Source organism: Lactuca saligna, chromosome 6, assembly GCF_052625555.1.
Source record: "Lactuca saligna cultivar CGN05327 chromosome 6, ASM5262555v1, whole genome shotgun sequence".
Taxonomy (NCBI): Eukaryota; Viridiplantae; Streptophyta; class Magnoliopsida; order Asterales; family Asteraceae; genus Lactuca; species Lactuca saligna.
This window is the reverse complement of record NC_136422.1, coordinates 183,545,096-183,571,134: the sequence shown is the minus strand read 5'-3', so window position 1 is coordinate 183,571,134 and position 26,039 is coordinate 183,545,096. Positions and strand designations below refer to the sequence as shown.

The following is a 26,039-nucleotide window of genomic DNA, read 5'->3' as shown; positions in this document are numbered from 1 at the left end:
TCACCACCACCATCTTTCATCAAAATATATGAACTGAAACTGATGGTCTTACCTTCATCACATGGAAATACAAATACAGGGGAAGAGGCAGAGAAGGAGATACTACAAGCTCTTCATCAAGAAATCGAGACATTACATAGTTGATGTCATATCAATTTCCAGTTGTCTTCACCCTTCCATGTCACAACCCAACACCACCACCAACAATTGCAATAACATGGAAAAAAGAAAACTGATATGGAGAAAGAGGTAGGAGAGTAAATGAGAGTGAAAGTGAGAAGGGAGGTTACGGGTAAGGAGGGGTAAGTGGTTTTTTTCTTTTTTATAATTATTTAAGGGGATGAGATTTTTTTTATATATATTTAAATACTAAACAAATACAAAAAATGTAAAAAGAAATAATAAGGGGTAAAATCGTATTTTCAACTTTTTTTAGGACCAAAACCAAAGGAAATTCTTGATTTTGGACATTCCATGCAAGTTGAAAACTTTTTGGACCCTATCCAAAGTTTTTTGAATACCACAGGGACCAATTTTGCAGTTTTGTTAATTTTTTTTATAATAAGAAAAAGACAAAATTGCAAAAATGGTCCCTGTGGTATGTAATTTTTTTTTGGGTTTTAGTCCAAACCATGATTTTTTTTGGATTGGTGGTCATTTTGAGGTAGTTTCGGTGCGTTTTTGGTCCCTTAGTAAATTGAAATGACTGTAATGCCCTTGGGGTATTTATTTTCTATTTTTGTTTCATTTTTGTAAAATCTTATACTTATTTTTTTGTTAAAAAAATTAAAAAATAAGTGGTCCCTCTCTCTCTCTTTCTCTCTATCTATCTCTTCGTTGCTTTTCATCAGGACTCACTTCGAATAAAAAATTTCATACAAAACCCAGGTAGAAGATAGTGAATTCAAATTCATTTATGACTTGGAAGTTCTCTCCCTCTTTGTTTCTCGCTCCCTGTATCTCACCCCATGAAGGATTTCATGGGCTTTGAATCAGTGAGTTTCAGAAGGCGATCGGAGACCGTGAAGGCAATCGAACCCTCACAGGGTCCGATCAAAACCCTCCTCCCCTAACCCTTCTAGTTAAACCCCTTTTCGATTTAATGCTTCCCTCTTCTCTGTTCATTTTTTTTGTATCTAATCTCTTTTCATCTTGATTCATTGATTTGATGGGTTTGGTGGATGCTTATGGTGGAGGTGGTGGATTTGCATCTTTGTTGCAGGTTTTCTAGTCTAGAAATGGTAAAGAAGACTAGGCGGGGAAGAAGATGGAGTGGGGCTGTTTGAGGACCAGATTGAGTTCAATTCATATAGGGATAACGCATTTGAGGACGAGGTGGAGGATACTAACGAAGATTTATTTGATAAATTGGTCGACGATGACGATGATGGTTATAAGGTCACCCCATTATCCTCAGAAACGACCAAATTAGTTGATGGGAACGATTCTGATGATGCTAAAGCTTTTGCTAATTTAGGTATCAATGATGTTAGCACTAAAGTCGAAGATTTGGGGAAAGTAGGCGTTGAGGTGCTGTGAGAAGCACAAACAAGCAGGAGGTGTAAATATCCTTAAATCAATATGTCATTGAATCCCTCTCAGATCCCCAAACCGAAGTCTATCATACAAATATCCGGTAATGACTCGGTTGATTCTGAAGATTCCTATAAGGTGTAAAAATCTTTCTTTGAAATCTAAAAAAGAGGAGAGAAATAAAGGTGTTAAGAAGGAGTGTGGTGGGTTGTTCTTGAGTTCTTGAAAACACATAAATATTGGGTTGATGGTGTGGGAGAGAGAGAGAGAGAGAGAGAGAGAGAGAGAGAGAGAGAGAGAGAGAGAGAGAGAGAGAGAGAGAGAGAGAGAGAGCCACTTATTTTTTAATTTTTTAAATAAATAAATGAATATAAGATTTTAGAAAAATGAAATAAAAATAGATACCCCAAGGGCATTGAAGTCATGTTAATTTACCAAGGGACTAAAAACGTAAAAAAACTATCTCAAAAGGACCACCAATCCAAAAAAATTATGGTTTGGATTAAAACTTCAAAAAAATACATACCACACGAACAATTTTTTGTAAATTTGTCTAAGAAAAATATTAAACTAGTTAAAAAACTAAAAAAAGAAAATATCAAGGAAAAATCGTCATTATAAAAAAGTTCAAAACAAATTGAACCAAACTCACAACAAAATAAAAATTTAAACTACTGGTACTAATACTTCAAACCATTTTGGACAAAAATGATAACTTTTGATTAACATATTAAGATTTTGCAATTTTGTCTATTTTATAAAATAGTAAAAGATTTGTGGGTAATTGTAGAAAAGAGAAAAATGTAGTTGTCAAGGTGCAAAACGAGAAGGGTGGTTGGGGCAACAGAGAGAAAATCAAAAGAATGATTCTCAGTTGAGCGACTGAAACGGAATCGCCCTCATCTAATCCCTCTTTGCTTTCCTGCTCTTACTAGTATCATATAATTCGCTTGAAGACTGATTGATTTTAGTTCGAAAACCCTAAGGTGATTCCTCTCTCTGTTCTAATTTTTTGTTTCGGTTATTTCAATTTACCAAAACAGCACCAAGTTTGATTCCTTGTTGATTAAGTGTTCTGATATGGATACTGGACGTTTTTCTCTAATCTCGATTAATAAACGATTCACTATAAGTAGTATGTATGTAGGGTTTAATTGAATAGCTTTGTTATGTTTTTCAAAAACTTGTGGTATGGGTTTTATCGGTTTCCCCCCTTTTTATCATCTGTTTTTATTTTTTATTTTTAAAGTGCCCTCTTTTCTTTTCCAAGTTCTCGTTTTCGCCTCTCAAAGTTGACAATTTTCAAATTTTCTCTTCTCTGACATTCTTAGTGGTTGCTTCTAACCTTGATGCTTAGGAAAGCTTACTAAACTTATATAGAGACTTTTGAGAATGAAATTGAGTTTTATGTCCAATTCTATCGCTAATCTGACAGTTTGTTGATTGTAAAAACCACAGTTGCCTTCACTGTGCAGATTGATTTGCTGTAAATAAGATTAAACTTGTTATTGAACACCTTTGCTTTTGGGATTGATAATCTTTTTGCCTCTCAAGTCTCAAATCTCAAAAGTTTCAACTATCATTCTAACATATTAAGGTTTAATATCGTATGTAAACTGTTACACCCAAAGATAAATAGAATAGATTTCTTGCAGTATGAGCTGAAGCTTCTTTCTTGTCTTTGGCAGATAACTTTTTGTTGAATTAGCCTCTGCATATTTCAATGTCAGCAAAGAAAATTATAGCTATATGCCAGTCTGGAGGTGAATTTCAGACTGAAAAAGATGGTTCCATGTCGTACAGTGGTGGGGAGGCATATGCTGTTGATCTTGATATAGATACACAAGTAATTGATTTCAAACAGGATTTAGCAGAAACATTTGGATACAGTGTTGACAACATGCTGATCAAATACTTTCTCCCTGGAAACAAAAAGACACTTATCATGATATCTAAAGACAAAGATCTTAAGCGCATGATTAACTTCTTTGCTGACACTGATCAAGTTGACGTCTTTGTCATGCCAAATGAAAGTGGCAGGGTAGCCCCGAATCTCTCCAACATGCCTGCTACTGCTAGTAGGTAGTTTAGCACTTGTTATTTCTTTCATTCATTTTTTTTCTTGCAAGATACTCAGATGTTTCCTTTTCGAAGCTTAAATTCCAAATCTTTTTACTATATGAACAACTCTGGTGCTACTACTACACTAAACAACTAGCCAGATGACCACTGTTTCTGGGACTAATTAGCATGCTTAATTGAATTTTGTTAGCTTAAGTTTTTCATATACTTTAATAACATAATCTTAAAGCTGTTAATGTTAGTTTTGAGTTTTGCACATTTAGTATGCTTAATAGTTCTTGTTTGGAACATACAATAATCGTACTAGTTTTTTTTTTTTTTTTTTTTTTTTTTTTTGCATTTGCTCGAGTGATGATCACTTATACATACCCTTACAAAACTGAGATTACAGATCAAGCAGGACAACAGCATCCGAAGCAGTTGTTCTTGCATCTAGCCCTATTCTCACAACAACAAGCAACACAGACAACCACCCAAACACAAACACAAACACAACTGAAACCGATTCCTTCAATCTACCCATCATAGAAACTGCAATCTCACCATTTCCATTTCCTCTGAATTCAAATTGGGAAAAACAACATAAAGCCGCAACACAATGGGAAAACACTATAACAGGTGTAGAACAAAGATTCTCTAGTTTTGCTGAGTTTCGTGAAGCCCTCCATAAATTCTCAATCGCCCATGGATTTCGTTACAAATACAAAAAATCAGATAGTCATCGCGTGAGTGTGAAATGTAAATCGGAAGGGTGTCCATGGCGTATATACGTTTCAAGACTACAAACAACTCATTTGATTCGCATCAAGAAAATGAACCCTGAGCATACGTGTACAGGTGTCACTGCAAAAGCAGGGTATCGTGCAACAAAAGGATGGGTGGGAAATATTATAAAAGAAAAATTAAAAAATTCCCCGAATTATCGACCCAAAGATATAGTCGCTGACATTGAACGGGAATATGGTGTCAAGTTAAACTATTCGCAAGCATGGCGTGCGAAAGGAATCGCAAAAGAACAGCTTCAAGGCTCATATTCCCAATCGTATTCCCAGTTACCCTTTTTCTGTGAAAAAATAATGGAAACAAATCCGGGTAGCTTAGCTACATTCGACACAAAACCGGATTCAAGTTTCCATCGTTTTTTTGTCTCGTTTCACGCGTCTATTTTAGGGTTTCAACAAGGGTGTCGCCCTTTGCTTTTTCTAGATGACATCCCGCTCGATGCGAAATATCAAGGGACTTTATTAATTGTTACTTCAGCAGATGGCGATGATGGTGTTTTCCCTCTAGCTTTTGCTGTTGTTGATGATGAAAACGATGATGATAATTGGTTTTGGTTTTTATCCCAATTGAAATCTTGCGTTCCCATATCTCAACCCATCACATTCGTTGCGAATTTCAACCCGGGGGTAAAAGAGTCAATCGTCAAGGTCTTTGGGAACGAGTGCTTTCACGGATACTGTCTTCGATACGTTTCTGAAAAACTCAACAACGATTTAAAAACAAGATTTTCACACGAAGCGAGACGTTTAATGGTTCAAGATCTATACGCTGCAGCCTACGCACCAAAGATTGAAGCTTTTGAACAATGTGTTCAAGACATAAAAGCAATTTCACCCGAAGCATACGATTGGGTGCTCAATAGTGAGCCACAGCATTGGGCGAATGTGTTCTTTGATGGAACACGATATAATCATATCACATCTAATTTCGGACAGCTGTTTTATAGCTGGGTCTCTGAAGCTGTTGAGTTACCAATCACCCACATGATCGATTTATTAAGAGGGAAATTAATGGAGTTGATTTATAAAAGACGAGTCGACTCAAACAGATGGACTACAACTTTGACTCCATCAATGGAGGAAAAGCTTAAAACAGAAGCTTCAAAAGCGCGAATGTTTCAGGTGTTGCCATCAGAGAGCAGTGTGTTTGAGGTGCATGGTGAAGGTGTTGTTGAGATAGTTGACATCACTCAATGGGATTGTAGCTGTAGAGGCTGGCAGCTGACTGGACTGCCATGCTGTCATGCGATTGCGGTTTTTGAGTGTATTGGTAGAAGCGTGTATGATTATTGTTCCAGGTATTTTATGGCCGAGAGTTATAGGAAAACGTATGCGGAGTCCATTTATCCGATACCTGATGTGGAAGGAGGTCAACATCCGGTAGATGGTGATGATGTGGCGGTTGTTGTTGTCACACCTCCTCCTGCTAAACGTCCGCCTGGCAAGCCAGGTAGGCGGGCAAAGCTCAAACAGGCGGGGTCACTTGAGCTGATTAGAAGGCAGATGCAGTGTAGTAAATGCAAGGGTTTGGGTCACAACAAAAAGACATGCAAGTATGTGTTCTCTCTTTCAAATTTATTAGGGACTTTTTACCAATATTCGCAACCTACTTATTATTATTGTTATTATTTTTTGCCCATAATACCAATGTTGTTGCATTTTTGGTACCAATAAAGGCAATGTAGTTTATATGTTAGTTATTGCAATAATTGATTGGTAAAGAAATGAAAGTATAGGTAAGGAATTGTAAGTATGTTGGTATTATGTAAAAAGAATTGTAAGTAATTTGTTATTATGGGTTACATAATTTTGGTAAAATAAAATGTAAGTACATTGCTATTATGGGTGAAAAATGATGTACATTGGTATTATGTGGGTTTTAAGGATATTATTTGTTGAGTTTAACTGGGTTTATATAATGTTGAACAGAGAGGTAGAGAGCCATGAAGCATTATCAAGTCTTGAAGCTGTATCGATTCAGATGGGGTGAAGACATACAATTTTGAGTGAGCGATCGGTGAATTCATGTGAAGTTTTTTACTTTGATAGAAAGCAGTAAGTATGGTTCTTGGTTATTTTTTTGGATACAATGAAATAATAGGTGGCTAGTCATTGTTTGAGGAAATTTGCATGTTACACATTTACGCAAAGTGCAAAAAGGTATGATCAATTGAATGTGTTTTTTTTTTTTTCTCAGCAAACTTAACTAATAGGCTAACATAATATATCATAGAATTTGACACTCAATAGTAGCCGTCGGAGTGGGAATTATTTGGTTTGGAACCGAAAAACCCGTAAACCAATTCGAACCGAAATTGATTTTAGGCCAAACCATATTCAAATTCGTTTTTGGTTTGGTTCGAGGCCGAACCGAATTTTGAATTTGGTTTTTGGTCTCATGAAGTTTAGACCAAACCAAATTACATTAATTATTTAAGTAAAAATATATTTTATATTTTATTTATCAAAGGATTTATAGCCTAACGGTATTAGGTGTTGCCCTCTCTCCTTAAGGTTGTAGGTTCAAGTCTCGTAAGTGACAGATGAATTTATGAGTAATATAATAGGAGTAGGTTATATTTGTCGTTCAAAAAAAAATATTTATTAAATAAAAATATTAAATATTCAAAATATAAAGGGAAAATGACTTAAATAGGTACCAAAGTTTTCACAATGTTCAAAAAATACCAACGAAGTATACATGTGTTCAAATAAAACTTTGATAAACAAAAAATGATTTAAAAGGGTAACGAAGTTTCCAAAATGTTTAAAAAATTCCATTGATTTTTTAGTATAAAAACTATCATTGAAGCATACAATTTGTACAAAAATACCAACGAAGTATACATGTGTTCAAATAAAACTTTGATAAACGAAAAATGATTTAAAAGAGTAATGAAGTTTCCAAAATGTTAAAAAAATTCCATTAATTTTTTAGTATAAAAACTATCATTGAAGTATACAATTTGTACACAAAATGCCAACAAAGTACATATTTTAGTACAAAAAAAATACCATCGAAGTTTCCAAAATATTCAAAAAAAAATATCATTGTTGTTTTTTCAGAGCACTTTTTGTTAACTTCGTTGTTTCCGTATTATATAGAACACAGTCACCGAAGAACATTTACCGTCATACCATTTCACACCGGTTGTGCACTCTCTTTCATTCTCTCATTCGATTGGTTTGTATCCAAATACTATCATAGAAAAACACAACTAAGAATTTATCGATTAGGATGCAAGTCGTTCAAGTGCTCCAACACATATGCTTCTCTTCTCTACTTTGAGTACAAATCATCAACTCAACCACATGACGCTGGGTGTTGCTGACCATTCATCCCTCATCGGTCCGGAAGAATTAAAAGCAACTCATAATCTCTACATCCACATTTAAAAAATCCTGTTTCTCTTTTACCCACTTACTTCTCATGTTACCGCAAGAACGATCGAGTGAGGGAATAAAAAAGAGTGCAAACTGTTGTGAACTGATATCACGGTGCATGCATGATCTCCGATGACCGTGTTTTACATAATCCGACAACAATGTGGTTAACAAAAAGTGTTCTGAAAAAACAATAATGATATTGTTTGAACATTTTGGAAACTTCAATGACATTTTTTGTATTAAAATGTGTACTTCATTAGTATTATGTGTACAAATAGGATACTACATTGATATTTTTTGTACTAAAAAAACAATGATATATTTTGAACATTTTGAAAACTTTATTACACTTTTAACTCATTTTTCCGTTTATTTGAAGTAACCTGTTACCATAAGGTTGTATTTGAACATGTGTACTTCGTTATGTATAAAAAGTATACTTTAATGGTATTTCTTGTACTAAAAAAACAACTGTGACAACCTTATATTTCAACTATATGTAAACAACCTAAAAAGTCAAGTATTGTAATCACGTTCGTTATAATAAAATTAACTTCGAAAATAAAATATCCAAAAATCACTAATTAAATTACCTATTATGTTAGATGTCATTAAACCGTGATCGTACGTAAAAAGAACGCCCAAATCTGACTTCGTATAAGAAAGTTAGGAATTTTCCAAGTTCGGCTTAGCAACGGACAGCTAAAAACTCGAAACAGAGATCGAGCAACTTTTGACCAGAATGACCTAAACGAGAATCGAAGGTCTCGTCAATGGTTTTTCAACGGTAAAAAGTCTGGCAAAAACAGGCGTCAGATAATGAAGTTATGAATTTTTAAAGAAATTTTCTTACCGCGACCTTTTAAAAATAAATAATAAAAATAATTTCAAAATTTGCCGACGGGATCTAAACGAAAGCTGAGTCACGCGACCTTTTAAAAAACGAAGATATGAATTTTTGAAGTTTATTAAATAATAAATATATAAAATTTAATGAAAACTTCGGTATTATCCGAAGGCTGAGTCACGCGAGTACGCCCAACGTACTCGAGGCCTTGGCCTCAGATCGTCCACGTCGCGCCCTATGCGAGGCTATGCCCCGTCCCATTCGAGCTCCAAGGCAGTCGAGGATCTGGTCATGCGTGACGCACGCGTACGCCCAACGTACCGAGGCGGTTCCCAACCCCTATAAAAGGGATGCGAGGGTTCCGAAGAAAGGGCTCCATTTCTCTCATTTCTCTTGCGTTCTTGCCACGTTTTCTGTGCCTGTGCTACCCCGAAGCCCCAATCACTTTGCTCAAGTCCTGAAGGTCGTTTGTGCTCCCGAGATTCCCGAGAATCCCGAGGAAATCCGCTTTCTCGAGTCGAAGTTCTGCTCGGTTTTCATCTCGCTTTTCTTCGATCTTTCAAGGGAGTTCATACCCCTATAATTCACACTTTTAAATGTTTTATGAGTACTTTTATATGCTTTTAAGGGGGGAATACAAGTAAAACACTTGATTATTATTGTGTGTTATATAAACTTTCACTATACGCGTTTTATCAACGGAATCATATGTGATTTATAACTATTATAGGCAAACTTTCATATGTAAATTATACCACGAAAACATTTTATCTTTTGAAATAAGAAATTAATTTATTTATTTATACAAATCAGACACTTTGCTTACACTATATTTATGTGTGTCGGTTTTGGCACTACAAAAACTACACTTTTCATAACAAGTGAGCATTTTCACTAAGGGTTTATTATACAAATGAAACACACTTTTAGGAAACTATAATAGGTATAGTTTTATGAGAATACTACGAACTTTTACATACATGGAAATACTATTTCAAGAAGTTACTTCCATATAAAAAAACAAACGAACATTTTCACACGTAAATATGTTTTATACTAAGTTTTGTGAGACATTAAGTTCACGTACGTTCGAGTACACATTTCAAGTCCTGTATTATATACCAGAATCCCTTGGAGGGGGAGCATGGTGTTTGTGTATAGATCTATACGGGCTTGACAACCCCGCGCCCTGACTGTTAGCTACAGTACACCATTTGGGGTGACAAACGTCAGAACATTCCAACGCCTGAAGAACGTTGTGTATAGGCATTCCTTGTCAATAGCATGGTTATAAAACTCACATAGAGTATTAAAAACACATTGATTTAAAGGGATTTTCAGATATAATGGAGGTTTTATACATACATAAGTTCATTTATTTTATGCATGAAAAAACCAATTGTGATATAAGTTTGGAACTTCTAACCACTACTCATAGATGGAAAAACATCAACTTTTTAACATATATTGGTCTTGATTTAAGGCTACATTTATACCAGTAGGAAATATGGGATTTTCTAGAGACTAACGAACAAAAACGAACCATTTCATTTTCATATAAATACTATCATTAAATGCTTATGAAAATCACCAGCTTAAATGCTGATCTACTCTTTCAAAACTACTTGTATGTCCCAGGGACTCAGTAATTACAGGTACTAAACAGCTTTTGAAGAAGGAACTCTGCGACACTAGTTTAAATTCATATTTTGACATCATATTGTAATTGGTTTTGAACATGTACTCTTTTAAACAATGTAAACTTTCAATTATATATATGATGGTTGTATTGCTTTCTTTACTATGTATTCATTTGTTACGTTACCACATGAAGTCATCCGCCCCCGAACGTTTCCGCCGTTCCGGTTTGGGGGTGTGACAGAATGGTATCAGAGCAATGTTTATAGTGAACTAAGTATATCGAAACTTATAAGATATACAAACTATAAATGCTTAGGGACTCAAAGTCTCTGAAAAAAGTTTTCATACCTAAAATCCTTATTTCATTTAAATAGATTATTTTAGGTCATGAAAATCCAAAATACATGCATACAGCGACATATTTTCATGATGAGAACTATACAAAAGTATTAAGACAAGTTGGACACTACGATTAGTTCTCGAGATATGTAATCAAATTTGGGATGAATATAGCCTGATCAACTATGTTTATCCGAAATTAGACTAACGTATATCGAGGAATGATCGTAGTTAGCAACAAGTCAAAACTTACCAAAAATGGACACTAGTATCAAGCGTACAATTTAAATACTATAGGAGTATTTGGTGAATACAATAGATTAATTAGTATTACATGTTCTCAAGTTTTGTTCAAATCTTATAACCCTATTCTCGTATAGTCAAATGGTTGGATTTCACCCGCAAGGGGACCCCTACTACCCAAACCAAGGCAACGGAGGATGGGTAGAGGAGGATCTGGAAGAGGATGAAGAACCTATCGAGTTGGATGAAGGGGACGACTCTGGTATAGACTCGGAACCAGAAGTAGTCAACCCTCCAGCCATTAGGAGGAACTTCCATGGACCGACTCTCGTTTGGGGAAGTCACCTCATCCACTGGAGCCAACAACAAGGGATACACTCTCCCTACGGTATGTATCGAGACTTCTACGACATCAGGGACGGAGGTTCAGCCGACCGAGCACTTCTAGTCATGGTAGGTAAACTGGCCAACCAGTCCTACCGATCGGGGGTCCAAGCAAATCGAATCCGCGAAGTCAACGTGGAAGTACAAGTCCACGCGGCTGATATCCGTCGTCTGGATATGTTGCAGAATGACACCCACCTCCGCACCGATGCATTCCAAACACAAATGAATGCAGACCTCACAGAGTTGAGGGAACAACAAGCCGCCTTCGATAGGCGTCTTATGGAGTCAAAGCAATCGGATGCGGAGTCAAGCTCCAAGCGCAACACACATCGCAAGTAGTACTTGCGAAAACCTCAAATGTTGTTATAAGATAAGACTTCGGCTAAAAGTTTTTACTTCCTTAAAATTCTTGTAATCGGAGACCCTTTTAAGGGTTAAATTTTCGTGATCGTTGTATCATCTATTATATTAATATAATTCGCACGCTATTACTACTACGTTGAGTATCTCGTTCAATATTTAAAATATTATGGAAAAACCATACGCTTATTCATATATTCGGATTTACGAATAACCTTCGCTCTTCTATCTTTGAGACTCATACTATCATCTGTTGTTGAACTATAGCAATTTAGTTCATGAGACACATACATTTTCTATACTATGGACTTCTTACCCTTGTCTTTTCAATATTTAGTTGAAGGATGCCTCCGCGTAGAAATCCGAGACGAAACAACGGTGGGGAAGCACCGATACCACCACCACCTCCACCTCCTCAATTTGATGCTGTCATGTTCCAGGCAGCAGTCACCGCAGCTGTAGCAGCTGCCATGTCACAGATCAATACCCCTGTTACTACTGGTTCAGGAATTGGCATACATCCTTCCCACCATGGTGATAGTCATGGGCAACCCCAGGAGTGCACCTATAAAGACTTTACAAATGCTAAGCCCCGAATGTTTAATGGAACGGGTGGTGTGATGATTTTAAAGCAGTGGATTGAAAGGACGGAATCAGTATTTGAAATCTGCTCCTGCCCAGAGCACAACAAAGTCAAGTTTGCAACTTACACACTTACTGATAGGGCTTTAACTTGGTGGAATGGCCACGTTAAGGTACTTACCCTGATAGTGGCAAACTCAATAAGCTGGGAGAGCTTGAACATCATGTTGATGAGGGAGTACTGTCCACGAGGAGAGATTCAAAAACTCGAGCACGAACTATGGACTCTGGGAATGATTGGTACCGACATAGCAACTTATACCAACAGATTCTGCGATCTGGCAATCTTTTGCCCATATATGATTGCTCCCGAGAGCAAGAAAATAGAGCGATACATTTGCGGACTGTCGCCCCAAATTCAGTCAAGCGTGTTAGCTTCAAAACCTGACACTTTTGAAAGTGCCAAGGAGCTAGCACAATCGCTTATCGATCACGGAAATCATCAAAACTCAACAACTTCTGCACCGAAACCACAAAAGGGAAACAACAATAACAACAACAACAAGAAGAGAGGGTGGAATAAAGGGAAGGGTGGGTCTTCCCAAGAATCCTCGAAGAAACAACAACTGGTTTCCGTAAACGCTGAGATGGTACCTACTACCGTTCCTACAAATCTCTACCCAACAAAGCCTTATGTGGGCAACCTTCCAAAGTGCACCAAGTGCAATTACCACCACCACGGACCTTGTCGGGAAATGCAGTGTTTCAACTGCGAAAGAAAGGGACACACTGTCCGTTTTTGCAAGGCCCGTGTGAAGCCGATCACTCAAGTTCCCAATGCTGGTGTAGGCCAAGCATGCTATGGTTGTAGCGATGTGGGCCACTTCAAAAGAAACTGCCCAAAGGCAGCAAATACCGGCGGAGTGGGACGAGTATTAGCTATTGGTCACGAGGAAGCCGTAGCTGATCCTACAGTAGTTGGTGGTACGTTTCTTCTCGATAATTCATATGCATGCATCCTATTCGATAGCGGAGCAGAGAGAAGCTTTGTGAGCCAAAACTTTATTCACTTACTTAAACGTAAACCTAGCATGTTAGAAGATTCATTCACTGTAGAAATGGAAAATGGAAAAACGGAAAACACTAATTGCATATACATGGGTTGTACATTAACTTTAGACGGTCACTCTTTCCCAATCAACCTCATGCCAGTCCAAATAAAAAGTTTCGACGTTATAGTTGGCATGGATTGGTTAAGTCCTCTTCGCACCGACATCATGTGCTTTGAAAAAGCCGTTCGTCTAAATCTCCCTAACCATGAAACATTAGTGATTTACGGAGACAAATCAAGTACAAACCTTCGCATCATTTCATGCATTCAAGCTCGAAAGTGTTTGCGGAAGGATTATCAGGCATTTCTTGCACACATCGTTGATATGAGTCGGGAAGTAAATGATATTAACAACATTCCAGAGGTATGTGACTTCCCCGATATCTTCCCAGAAGAACTACCGGGATTACCACCACAATGCCAAGTCGAGTTCAGAATCGATTTAATTCCAGGGGCTACCCCTGTAGCAAAATTGCCTTATCGTCTGGCACTAGTAGACATGCAAGAACTTTCCAGTCAGCTTAAAGAACTCCACCAAAAAGGATTCATTAGACCAAGTTTCTCACCATGGGGAGCACCGATCTTGTTTGTGAAGAAGAAAGACGGTTCGTTCCGGATGTGCATCGACTACCGAGAGCTGAACAAACTCACTGTCAAAAATCGTTACCCTCTGCCCCACATTGACGACCTATTTGATCAACTTCAAGGAGCGAGCTACTTCTCGAAGATAGCTCTACGATCCGGATATCACCAATTACGAGTGTTGGAGGAAGATGTTCCCAAGACAGCCTTCCAAACCCGTTATGGACACTACGAATTTGTAGTGATGCCATTCGGATTAACCAACACACCAGCAGTATTCATGGACCTAATGAATAGAGTGTGCCGTCCTTAATTGGATCAGTTCGTCATCGTATTCATCGATGATATACTTATCTACTCCCGAAGTAAGGAAGAACATAGTCAACACCTACGAAGAGTCTTAGAAACACTACGATCAGAGAAGCTCTATGTGAAGTTCTCTAAATGTGAATTTTGGATTCGAAGAGTCGAATTTTTGGGCCACGTTGTTAGCAAAAAAGGGATACATGTGGACCCCTCCAAAATTAAGGCCATTAAGAACTGGTCGGCACCAAAGACACCTACATAGATTCGTCAATTTCTAGGTCTAGCTGGCTACTATCGCAGATTCATAAAGAACTTCTCTAGCATCGCGAAACCTCTTACTACATTAACCCAGAAAGGCGTGGTCTTTGACTGGGAAGCAAAACAAGAGAAGGCGTTCCAAACACTGAAACAAGCCTTATGCACCACACCAATACTATCCCTCCCCGAAGGGATAGAAGATTTTGTAATGTATTGCGATGCATCGAATCAAGGGCTTGGTTGTGTTCTTATGCAACGAGGGAAGGTTATTGCTTATGCCTCCCGTCAGCTTAAGACACATGAAGTAAACTATAAAACACACGATCTTGAGTTAGGAGCAGTGGTATTTGCTTTAAACATATGGAGACACTACCTGTACGGAACGAAGAGTACTATTTACAATGACCACAAGAGCCTTCAACACATTTTCGATCAGAAGGAGCTCAACATGCGACAACGACGATGGGTCGAGTTACTCAATGATTACGAATGCGAGATTCGTTATCATCCTGGCAAGGCCAATGTAGTAGCTGACGCCATCAGTTGAAAAGAATACACTGGTCGGAGAGTGAAATATCTAACTATGACCATCCATTCCCACTTATCCACACAAGTTAAGGAGGCTCAACTGGAAGCTTTACAACCCGAGCATGTGACCGGTGAATCCCTGAGAGTAATGGAAAAGAATCTAGAAATCAAAGGTGGCGGAGCCTATTATCTCATGGACCGTATCTGGACACCAAGGCATGGTGGTTTCAGGGATGTGGTCATGACTGAAGCGCACAACACGAGGTATTCCGTTCACCCAAGTTCAGATAAAATGTATTTAGATCTTAAGAAACTGTACTGGTGGCTTAACATGAAGGCAGAGATTGCTACCTTTGTAAGTAAATGTCTTACTTGCGCTAAGGTTAAGGTCGAGTACCAGAAACCTTCAGGATTACTACAACAACCAGAGATACTGGAATGGAAATGGGAACGGATTACTATGGATTTCATAACCAAGTTTCCTGAGACAACGGGTGGACTTGATACCATATGGGTCATCGTCGACAGATTGACAAAATCCACGCATTTTCTACCAATCAAGGAGACTGACAAGATGGAAAGGATTACAAGAACTTACATAAGGGAAATAGTACGATTGCATGGGGTTCCGATGTCCATTATCTCCGATAGAGATAGTAGATTTACATCAAGGTTCTGGCAGTTACTACAAAGTTCCTTAAGGACTAGACTAGACACGAGTACAACCTACCATCCATAAACAGACGGGAAAAGTGAGAGAATGATACAAACTTTGGAAGATATGCTGAGAGCCTGTGTGATTGACTTTGGAAAGGCATGGGATATCCATTTACCTCTTGTCGAATTTTCATACAACAATAGTTATCATATGAGCATAAAGGCTGCTCCATTTGAAGCCCTCTATGGCCGCAAGTGCAGATCCCCTCTGTGCTGGACCGAAGTTGGCGACACACAACTAGCTAAAGGAAGAGATACTGAAAACACTCTCACCGGTCCGGAAATCATACGAGAAACGATAGACAAGATCGTTCAGATTTGTGAACGGTTGAAAGCATCTAGAGACCGACAGAAAAGCTACGCTGACCAACAGAGAAAACCTTTGGAATTCCAAGTAGGAGACCGTGTTCTATTGAAAGTCTCGCCATGGAAAGGCTTAATACGCTTTGGAAAGCGTGGAAAGCTAAATCCAAGGTACATAGGGCCTTTCGAGATTCTCGCCAGAATCGGCCGTGTAGCTTACAAACTTAATCTACCACGGGAACTTAGTAACATACACCCAACCTTCCACATATCAAATTTGAAAAGTGTTTGTTCGATGAGACTCTTGTTATCCCACTCGACGAGATCGAGATCAACGAGAGCCTCAACTTCGTGGAAGAACCGGTAGAAATCATGGACCGAGAGGTCAAACAAACGAAACAAAGTCGCATACCCATCGTGAAAGTCCGTTGGAACGCCAAGCGAGGACCTAAATTCACATAGGAATACGAAGATCAGATGAAACAAAAGTACCCACATCTTTTTCTCTGATTCACTTGTATCTTTCTTACTTTAAATTTCTGGACGAAATTTCCTCTAACAGGGGGATGATGTGACAACCCGATATTTCAACTATATGTAAACGACCTAAAAAGTCAAGTATTGTAACCACGTTCGTTATAATAAAATTAACTTTGAAAATAAAATATCCTAAAATCACTAATTAAATTACCTATTATGTTAGATGTCATTAAACCGTGATCGTACGTAAAAAGAATGCCCAAATCCGACTTCGTATAAGAAAGTTAGGAATTTTCCAAGTTCGGCTTAGCAACGGACAACTAAAAACTCGAAACAGAGATCGAGCAACTTTTGACCAGAATGACCTAAACGAGAATCGAAGGTCTCGTAAATGGTTTTTCAACGGTAAAAAGTCTTGCAAAAACAAACGTCAGATAATGAAGTGATGAATTTTTAAAGAAATTTTCTTACCGCGACCTTTTAAAAATAAATTATAAAAATAATTTCAAAATTTGCAGACGGGATCTAAACGAAAGTTGTAGAGTATGGTCTCACCTACGCGTGGATATAAAGAACGTCGAAAACGGAGTTCGTATGAAGAAGATATGAATTTTTGAAGTTTATTAAATAATAAATATATAAAATTTAATGAAAACTTCGGTATTATCCGAAGGCTGAGTCACGCGAGTACGCCCAGCGTACACGGTTACGCCCAGGGTACTTGAGGCCTTGGCCTCGGATCGTCCACGTCGCGCCCTATGTGAGGCTATGCCCCGTCCCATCTGAGCTCCGAAGCAGTCGAGGATCCGATCATGCGTGACGCACGCGTACGCCCAGCGTACCGAGGCAGTTCCAGCCCCTATAAAAGGGATGCGAGGGTTCTGAAGAAAGGGCTCCTTTTCTCTCATTTCTCTTGCGTTCTTGCCTCGTTTTCCGTGCCCGTGCTACCCCGAAGCCCTGATCACTTTGCTCAAGTCCCGATGGTCGTTTGTGCTCCCGAGATTCCCGAGAATCCCAAGGAAATCCGCTTTCTTGAGTCGAAGTTCTGCTCGGTTTTCATCTCGCTTTTCTTCGATCTTTCAAGGGAGTTCATACCCCTATAATTCACAATTTTAATGTTTTATGAGTACTTTTATATGCTTTTAAGGGGGGGGGGGGAATAAAAGTAAAACACTAGATTATTATTGTGTGTTATATAAACTTTCACTCTACGCGTTTTATCAATGGAATCATATGTGATTTATAACTATTATAGGGAAACTTTCATATGTAAATTATACCACGACAACATTTTATCTTTTGAAATAAGAAATTGATTTATTTATTTATACAAATCAGACACTTTGCTTACACTATATTTATGTGTGTCGGTTTTGGCACTACAAAAACTACACTTTTGATATCAAGTCGCATTTTCACTAAAGGTTTATTATACAAACGAAACACACTTTTAGGAAACTATAATAGGTATAGTTTTACGAGAATACTACGAACTTTTACATACATGGAAATACTATTTCAAGAAGTTACTTCCATATACAAGAACAAACGAACATTTTCACACGTAAATCTGTTTTATACTAAGTTTTGTGAGACATTAAGTTCACGTACGTTCGAGTACACATTTCAAGTCCTGTATTATATACCAGAATCCCTTGGAGGGGGAGCATGGTGTTTGTGTATAGATCTATACGGGCTTGACAACCCCGCGCCCTGACTGTTAGCTACAGTACACCATTTAGGGTGACAAACATCAGAACATTCTAACGCCTGAAGAACGTTGTGTGTAGACATTCCTTGTCAATAGCATGGTTATAAAACTCACATAGAGTATTAAAAACACATTGATTTACAGGGATTTTCAGATATAATGGAGGTTTTATACATACATAAGTTCATTTATTTTATGCATGAAAACCCAATTGTGATATAAGTTTGGAACTTCTAACCACTACTCATAGATGGAAAAACATCAACTTTTTAACATATATTGGTCTTGATTTAAGGCTACATTTATACCAGTAGGAAATATGGGATTTTCTAGAGACTAATGAACAAAAACGAACGATTTCATTTTCATACAAATACTATCATTAAATGCTTATGAAAATCACCAGCTTAAATGCTGATCTACTCTTTCAAAACTACTTGTATGTCCCAGGGACTCAGTAATTACAGGTACTACACAACTTTTGAAGAAGGAACGCTGCGACACTAGTTTAAATTCATATTTTGACATCATATTGTAATTGGTTTTGAACATGTACTCTTTTAAACAATGTAAACTTTCAATTATATATATGATGGTTGTATTGCTTTCTTTACTATGTATTCATTTGTTACGTTACCACATGAAGTCATCCGCCCCGAACGTTTCTGCCGTTCCGGTTTGGGGGGTGTGACCATAACAATGATATTTTTTAAACATTTTGGAAACTTCGTTATCTGTTAAAGTAATTTTCGCTAAAATAAAAGAAATTTTAGCCGTTTTTAAGGCTTTCCCTTTTCACCGCTCATAGTCACAATTCCATTAAGCAATTGACCATCACGACTCACATACACTTTTCACTTTTCAATTACACCGCTCCACCTACACACTCTAAGGACATTATGATCTTAGATTCCTCATTCCCGTTCCCAATTTCACCACTCATGCAATCTATGACGATGACAGTGACCAGTAGCCACATTAGGCCAGCACTGCTAGGTCGCCGCTCCAAGTCTCCTAAGAACTTTGAAGAACATTGCAAGGTTGCAATCGACAGTTTGACATTAGCTAAGAGATCGATCATCACTCCATGAAACTTTAGGTCTTTATGTTTGAAACTATAACATCCGTGTTTTGAGGCTAAGCACTGATACGATGATGTAATATTTAGGGTCAACAAATGTAACTTATCTTGAAGTAATAAAGAAGAATTATTTGAATGTTATGTAAATTATGTGAATTTATGTGCATTAAACTTATTTATAAGATATAATAAATTAAGAATGAAAATAAGCACCAAAAATAAAAACGTAGATAATCCCGATATCTATAAAGAACGTTGTAGTGGTCGTCACAAGGATTTTAGAGATATAAAGAAAGCCGAAATCCGAGTTATAACGAAGAAGTTATGACTTGTCGAAGTTTCGCGACAAAACCGACACGACGTTGTGTAACGTAAAAAGTGAGTTTACGATAAAATGCTTTTTAGCTTTAGCGATCTAAACGAAAGTCGTAGTACACGTTAAATCGAGAGCGTACATAAAAAGAAAGTCTGAATCTGACTCCTTATGAGAAAATTATGAATTTTCTAAGATTTGACATAGTAGTGTGCAGCCTGGAGTTCAAATTTTAGATCAAACGATTTTTAGCCGACACAACCTAAACAAGAATCGAAGATCTCGTTAATAGGAGTTCAACGATAAAAAGACAAAAGAAAATGGATGTCGGATGACAACGTTATGATTTTTTAACAGACTTATCCTGTCCTGGTCTGTTAAAAATATAACTTTAAAAATAAAGTCAAAATTAGCCAACAGAGTCTAAATGAAAGTTGTAGACCACATTCCCACCTACACGCAGATATAAAGAACGTCGAAAACGGAGTTCGTATGTGAAAGTTACGGGGTTTAGAAGTCGGAATGGTGTTGCTACGAAGTGGGTGATGTGACGCGATCTGAGCCCTTACTTTCTCCCCACCAAATGATGACAAATGGCACCAACTTGACGAGTTGGACCAGAAAATCGATGAGTTGGGGGCCAGAAACTCGACGAGCTCACCACTTTTCCAGCTTATAAATACCACCCAAGAGTTCCTTCATTTTTCACACCAAAACCCATTTTTCTTCTTTCAACTCTTTCTCTAAACACTCCCCAACCCATAGAATCTTCCTAGCACTAAAAGAAAGCCCTGGAGAGCCCGAAGGCTCCAAGAAAAAGAGTTTTTCAGCTCGAAGCTCTGCCCCTATGGAGCCCGATTTTCAAGCAAACCTTCCGGTTTCATCGAAGCTTAGCGCTGTCCAAGTTGGAATCACCACCTTATCATGTGAGTGCATAGTTACTTTCATCTTACACATAGATATGAAGTATTTTATATAAATTACGTTCTATGTATGCATAATATATGTTTACCTGAGATCTATGCTGGATGAAAGATCTAAACTTTTTTTTTCTTCAGATCTAAACTATATAAGTATTTTATAGATCTATGCTGTATGAAAGATCTAAGCTTCTTTTATTTTTTCAGATCTAAACTTTATATGATTTTTATATCTACAAATATGCTGAGTAAAACATGGATAGATGAAATAGTTGATGTGTGATAAAATAAAATGACGAGAGGCCTCGGTGTTGACTATGATCCAACCATCTAGCAGTGTATGGATGACGATCACAAACTTTTCTAGACAGTCCAGTGGAACGCTAGCAGGCTCACAACCTGTAGGTGTTTGTGAACGATGTGTTCACCAGTGTACTCCATCCCCCTCATGGTTGCCTTACAGACATTTATTGCTAAGGAACCCCCTTAGCAGTAGTGTCCATCCCGATGAAATTCCTTAGGATATATCCCTTATGATAGATGTTTTAGGGACATAAAGTGAGGATAATGGGAACGGGTAATCGGGTTGATTTATTTGATGAAGTTAATAAACATAACTATTGTGGGTTGAAAACCCTATGTGCTCACCAGGTTCCCAAGCTCGACCCACTCAGTTTTTGTATTACAGGTAGTGACACAAGAGCATAGATGCGATGATCTGATGAGAGATTGTGGATTATAGGCCAGTAGAAACAAATAGAATATTGTAAGGTCTATGTTGTTTTTGAGGATTATATTGTTTTGTGGCCTATGTTGTTCTATTTATGCTTTTGATCAGTACTGACAATGACATCCTAAGGTTTTTAATATAATGAAATACATTTATCCGGAAATGATTTGATAAATTCTTATCTATATTTTTTTGGGAAAAAATTCTGCAACATTTTTCTTTAAAGTATACTCTGGTTTTCAAATGAAGCATAAACAAATTGGTTTTTTTGGACGTGATATTGGGAATGTCATAGTTAGGATTAGAGCATTAGTTTTAACTGAACTAGGTTTTTGTATGATTTCTAGACTTAAACTTAGAATGGTAAGCGATGATTGTGAGGCGAGTGTCTACTATATTTTAGACACGGGCACTAGTTTATTTTAGGAAAGATTCCTAAAATGCTTTTATGTGCTAAATGCTTTATGTTTGATTTATATGCTATTATTTGTTCAGATGTATGGTCTATTGCCGACTGGATCTGGAAACCTTACGTGTTTAGGATTCTAAGCGTTCTACGATATTAGAACTAGCATGTAACGTTTCAGAATGATAAGGTGGATTTAAACGCCTATCATAAATAATCATATAAATTCACCTACTTTGGTGTATAGATCGAAATGGCAAGAACCTGAAGTGGACTCGAAAACGCAAATGGGAACAGGAATCAGCAACCCCAAGGGATTGAGCAGGTGCTGATAGTAGAAGCTGCACCTGAGCCAGTCACAATGGCTAGAGTACAAGCCATGATTCAATGATGGCCGAACAGAGGAAAGAGATGAGGCAACTGTTGCTGAAAATAAGGGTGAACCTTCGATGCCTGTTGAACAACCCGAACTGAATGATGGACAGTTGGAAGAAGGTAACTACAGTAGGACCGTTGATTAAGATGAACCGCCAATGGTTAGAGTAAATAACCAAGGTGGAGGGAATGGAAAACGTGGATGCAAATACAAGGATTTCATGGCATCCAAACCACCCTGTCTTTCTAGAAGCCTAACACTGGTGGAAGTTATGGACTGGATCTCTGAGATGGAGACAATGTTTGAGAGTTGCGACTGTAGCAACAGATAAAAGACTACTCTCGTAGTTCCCCTATTAAAGTTTGGATTACTAAGATGGTGTAAGCTACTAGCTGATACGATGCCCAAGGGAGAAGCTAGCAAGATGTCTTGGGAAGATTTCCTGGTGTAACTGAAAATGCAATACTGCTCCGAGCGGGATCTTATGGAAATCAACAATGAGTTTCAAAATATGAAGAAGGGAAGAATGAGCGTCACCGAGTATGCTGCAAGTTTTACAGAGAAGATGAAGCTTGTTCCTTACCTAGTTCCAACTAAACTCTCCAAGGTCAACAAGTTTGCCCATGGATTACTAGCAGACTTTGGTCCAATGGTCAAGCAAATAACCAATTTGAAAGCCGTCATTTGGGCTACTAAGAATGTTGAGACCCAAATAAGGGAGAAGGGCCTGGAGAGAGCTAAGGTTGGTGAGAAGAGGAAGTTTAATGGATCATCAAAATCCGACAAAAAGAGCAAGTCTGGTTGAAGGAAATTTGGAGGAGGAAGAAGCGAAGCAAAGTGGTGCGAGAAGTGCAAGAAGAAGCAGTTTGGGAAATGTGACGAAGAGGTCACATGTTATAAGTGTGGAAAGCCTGAGCACTATGCCAATGAGTGCACCTTCAACAAGAAAGTATGTTACGGGTGCACAAAGAAGGGCACATTTTGAGGGACTTCTCAAAGAAGAAGGAGGTAGCAAGGCCCAATGTTCCACCGCAGCCAAAAGTCAGAGCTTTCCAAATGACCCTGGAAGCCGCAAAGGATGTAGCAGATGTCGCTTCACGTACCTTTCTTGTAAATGGATTGTCTGCCAATATATTTGTAACATCCCGGAATTCAGGTCTATCTCTTTGATCATTTCTTTCCTCAAGTTATCAAATTTAGACCTTGAAATATTTTATGGTATTTGAGTATGCTGGGCGTACTGGAGGGTACGCTGCACGTACTCATGAGAGTGTTCTTAACGCGGAGGCTACCCAGTACGCTGGATGTACCATAGTATACGCTGCGTGTACTAGGTTCAGATTGAAACCCTAATTGTGGAGGTGAGCCCTATAAAAGGAACATATTGGCCTCACTTTTAGCCACCATTTCCAGAGAATGAAATCCTAAGAGTGCCAAACCCTCTTTCTAGATCTTGTGTGTGTGTGTGTGTGTGTTTGAGCTTGATAGTGTTCTTGTGTGCCTTTGAAGAGAAGAGGGTGCCATTGAAGAAGCTAGAGTTGGAGTGCAAGCCTTGGATCTGAGCTTTTCAGAGGTTGGAGCATCAGTTGGAGGTAAAAAGCTCAAAGATTTCTTATCCTTTTTCGATTTGTGTATTCTGGACCATTTTAGGGTTGTTGTCCCAATGGTGGAGACTTTATGAGTAAAAGAGCTCCATAGACCTTGATCTTCCCCTTTTCAGTGTATATTGTGTTTTAGAGCCATACAAATCCAATCTTGGACGTTAAGAGTGAACCATGCATGAGTTGTGAGCTTCTTAAGGAAGGAAGTGGTGTGATTTGGGTGTTGGTGACCTTTACAGCCATGCAAAGGCTTAAAGTCACCGACTTTATGAATTGAGATGCATTAGAGTGACCAGATCTGGGATTTGAGCTCATGCCTTAACCGATTAAGAGAAAAATCATGAAGTTGGTGAAACTGGGGTGTACGTTGGGCGTAAATTCCAGTACGTGCAACTTAGGGGTCGAGCATCCCCGATTCTATATAACACCCGTGTACGCCCAACGTACAAAGATGGTACGCGCCACGTACTCTAGGGTTGACTTTTGTTTACTTTTAGGGTTTGGTCAACAAGTGGGTTTTTGGACTATTGGAGAGGTAAAATGGTCTTTTACCCTTTTGAGAGAGCATAGGAAGGTAATAGTCTAGCCTTTGAGAGCCTTTATTAACTGGAGATATTTTCTGTATATGATTAGGTGGAGGCTAGATCAGTGTTTCGAGTTCGAGATCATTCGAGTTACCCGAGGTGAGTCTTCTCATTATACTTTACCTTGAGTGGTAGTTATGTGTGATCGGAAGGTCATATGCGCTTACATTGAGTATTATGTTATCATGCCTATGTGTTATGCTGTGCATTATTTCTTTGTAATTTATGCCATGCGGAGCTTTACAGACCGGACCATAGGGTCTAACGATTTATGAGGCCAGAGGGTCCTCAACTAGACCGGACTGGAGGGTCTAACGGGCAAGACCGGACCAGAGGGTCCAACAGGCTATGGGACTCGAGGGTCCCGCTGAGACACACTGACCAGAGGGACTTACAGAGTATATCCTCGAGTGGCGAATTTGTTGCATGTGGTATTTTGGGGAACTCACTAAGCTTCGTGCTTACCATGTTATGTGTTATGTGTTTCAGGTTCTTATCAAGATCACGGGAAGGCGGTGGCTCGATTGTACACACAAGAGAAAGGAGTCATGAACAAGGATCCTGGATTTGAATAATTACTTTTGAAAACTATTTTGAAATATGTTATGACATCGACACTTGAGATTTTGAGAATTATTATATGTGATTATGAGTTTTAAAAATTAAAATTTTGTTTGAAAATTTATGGCGTTACAATATTCTTTGATTCCGGAGTAAATTAATCCTTTATATCTCACAAATTTGGTGGAAGACTAGCATTCCCGATAGATAATGTAACATCCGGATTCCCAGGTAGATTATTATATTCCTTTATTTTTGGAGGATGTGAAGGGAATCGGCGAGTTGGTGCTTAGACTCACCGAGTAGGGTCGCTGATTCTTATCTGGGTTCATGGCTGGACTCGGCGAGTTCATGAGTGGAATCGGCGAGTCCATGCTATTTAATGAAACCCTAATTTCTTGGATTTAGGACCTATTTAAAGGCCCTTAGGGCCATCATTTTCGGCTACCAAACCCCAGAGAGAAACCCTAAAGGATCTAGAGAATTTGTGAGAGGATATGAGCCATTTCTTGATCTTTGTGGTTGATTCTTGCAAGAAGGAGGTGTTTCCAGCTTAGAGGAGACCAAGGAAGTTTTGCATCTATGGATTTCGAGCAAGAGACTTCATCTTTGAGGTAGTATATTGCCCCTTTATCTGTTTTGTTGAAGGAATCCATAGATGTAGAGTTTTATGACCTTTATTGGAAGAAAATTGTGAGGATATGGCCCCTATTCACTTTGAGACTTCAGATCTGGACTGATAGTGGTCTAAAGAGCTTATCTCAGCTTGCTTTATGTTAAGCTATGGAGGTGTTGAGCCAAGGATGTTACTTTTGGGGCTAAATCACCAAGTGAAGCCTCCTAGAAATCCCAAGAGTGTCAAGATTTGAACTTTACGTGTTTATCAGGCTTGGGAAGGTCAGATCTATGGATCCAAGGACCTCAGGAGGTCATTTAAGTTTATGCATGGCATGAACTCGCCGAGTCCAAGGGCAGACTCGACGAGTAGGGTTAGGGTTTCCATAAATCACTCAGTGAGTGGACTTGCCGAGTTAGGGGAATAACTCAGTGAGTCAGAGGGGGATTAGAGGACTGGAGTTCATAGAGGAACTCGCCGAGTTGATCTTGAGACTCAGCGAGTTGAGTCGGGGTGGCCCCGCGATTCATGCCATGTATGACTCGTCGAGAAAGGGGAGGAACTCGACGTTCCAAGCGAGACTAGAGAGTTAATGGAAACATGTAGACTCGCCGAGTCACCCAAGTTCACTTGACGAGTCGGGTCAAAGTTTGACCATTGACTTTTGTTGAC

The 26,039-nt window shown here is 38.4% G+C and overlaps 1 protein-coding gene across 1 annotated transcript; it reads left to right on the top strand.

The window, feature by feature from the left end:
• The first annotated feature begins 2,328 nt into the window (after positions 1-2,328).
• LOC145000865 (uncharacterized) lies at positions 2,329-6,586 on the top strand. Its single transcript, XM_078960164.1, has 4 exons — positions 2,329-2,519; positions 3,222-3,615; positions 4,007-5,950; positions 6,327-6,586. Exons 2-4 carry the CDS (start codon positions 3,257-3,259, stop codon positions 6,385-6,387), a joined length of 2,364 nt encoding a protein of 787 aa, XP_078816290.1. The 5' UTR covers positions 2,329-2,519; positions 3,222-3,256; the 3' UTR covers positions 6,388-6,586.
• The last annotated feature ends 19,453 nt before the right edge of the window (positions 6,587-26,039 follow it).

Coding starts and splice junctions, on each gene's coding strand:
- LOC145000865 (XM_078960164.1), top strand. CDS start 3,257: ATGTCAGCAAAGAAAATTATAGCTATATGCCAGTCTGGAGGTGAATTT. Junction 3,616..4,006: donor ATGCCTGCTACTGCTAGTAG/GTAGTTTAGCAC, acceptor CTGAGATTACAG/ATCAAGCAGGACAACAGCAT. Junction 5,951..6,326: donor CACAACAAAAAGACATGCAA/GTATGTGTTCTC, acceptor AATGTTGAACAG/AGAGGTAGAGAGCCATGAAG.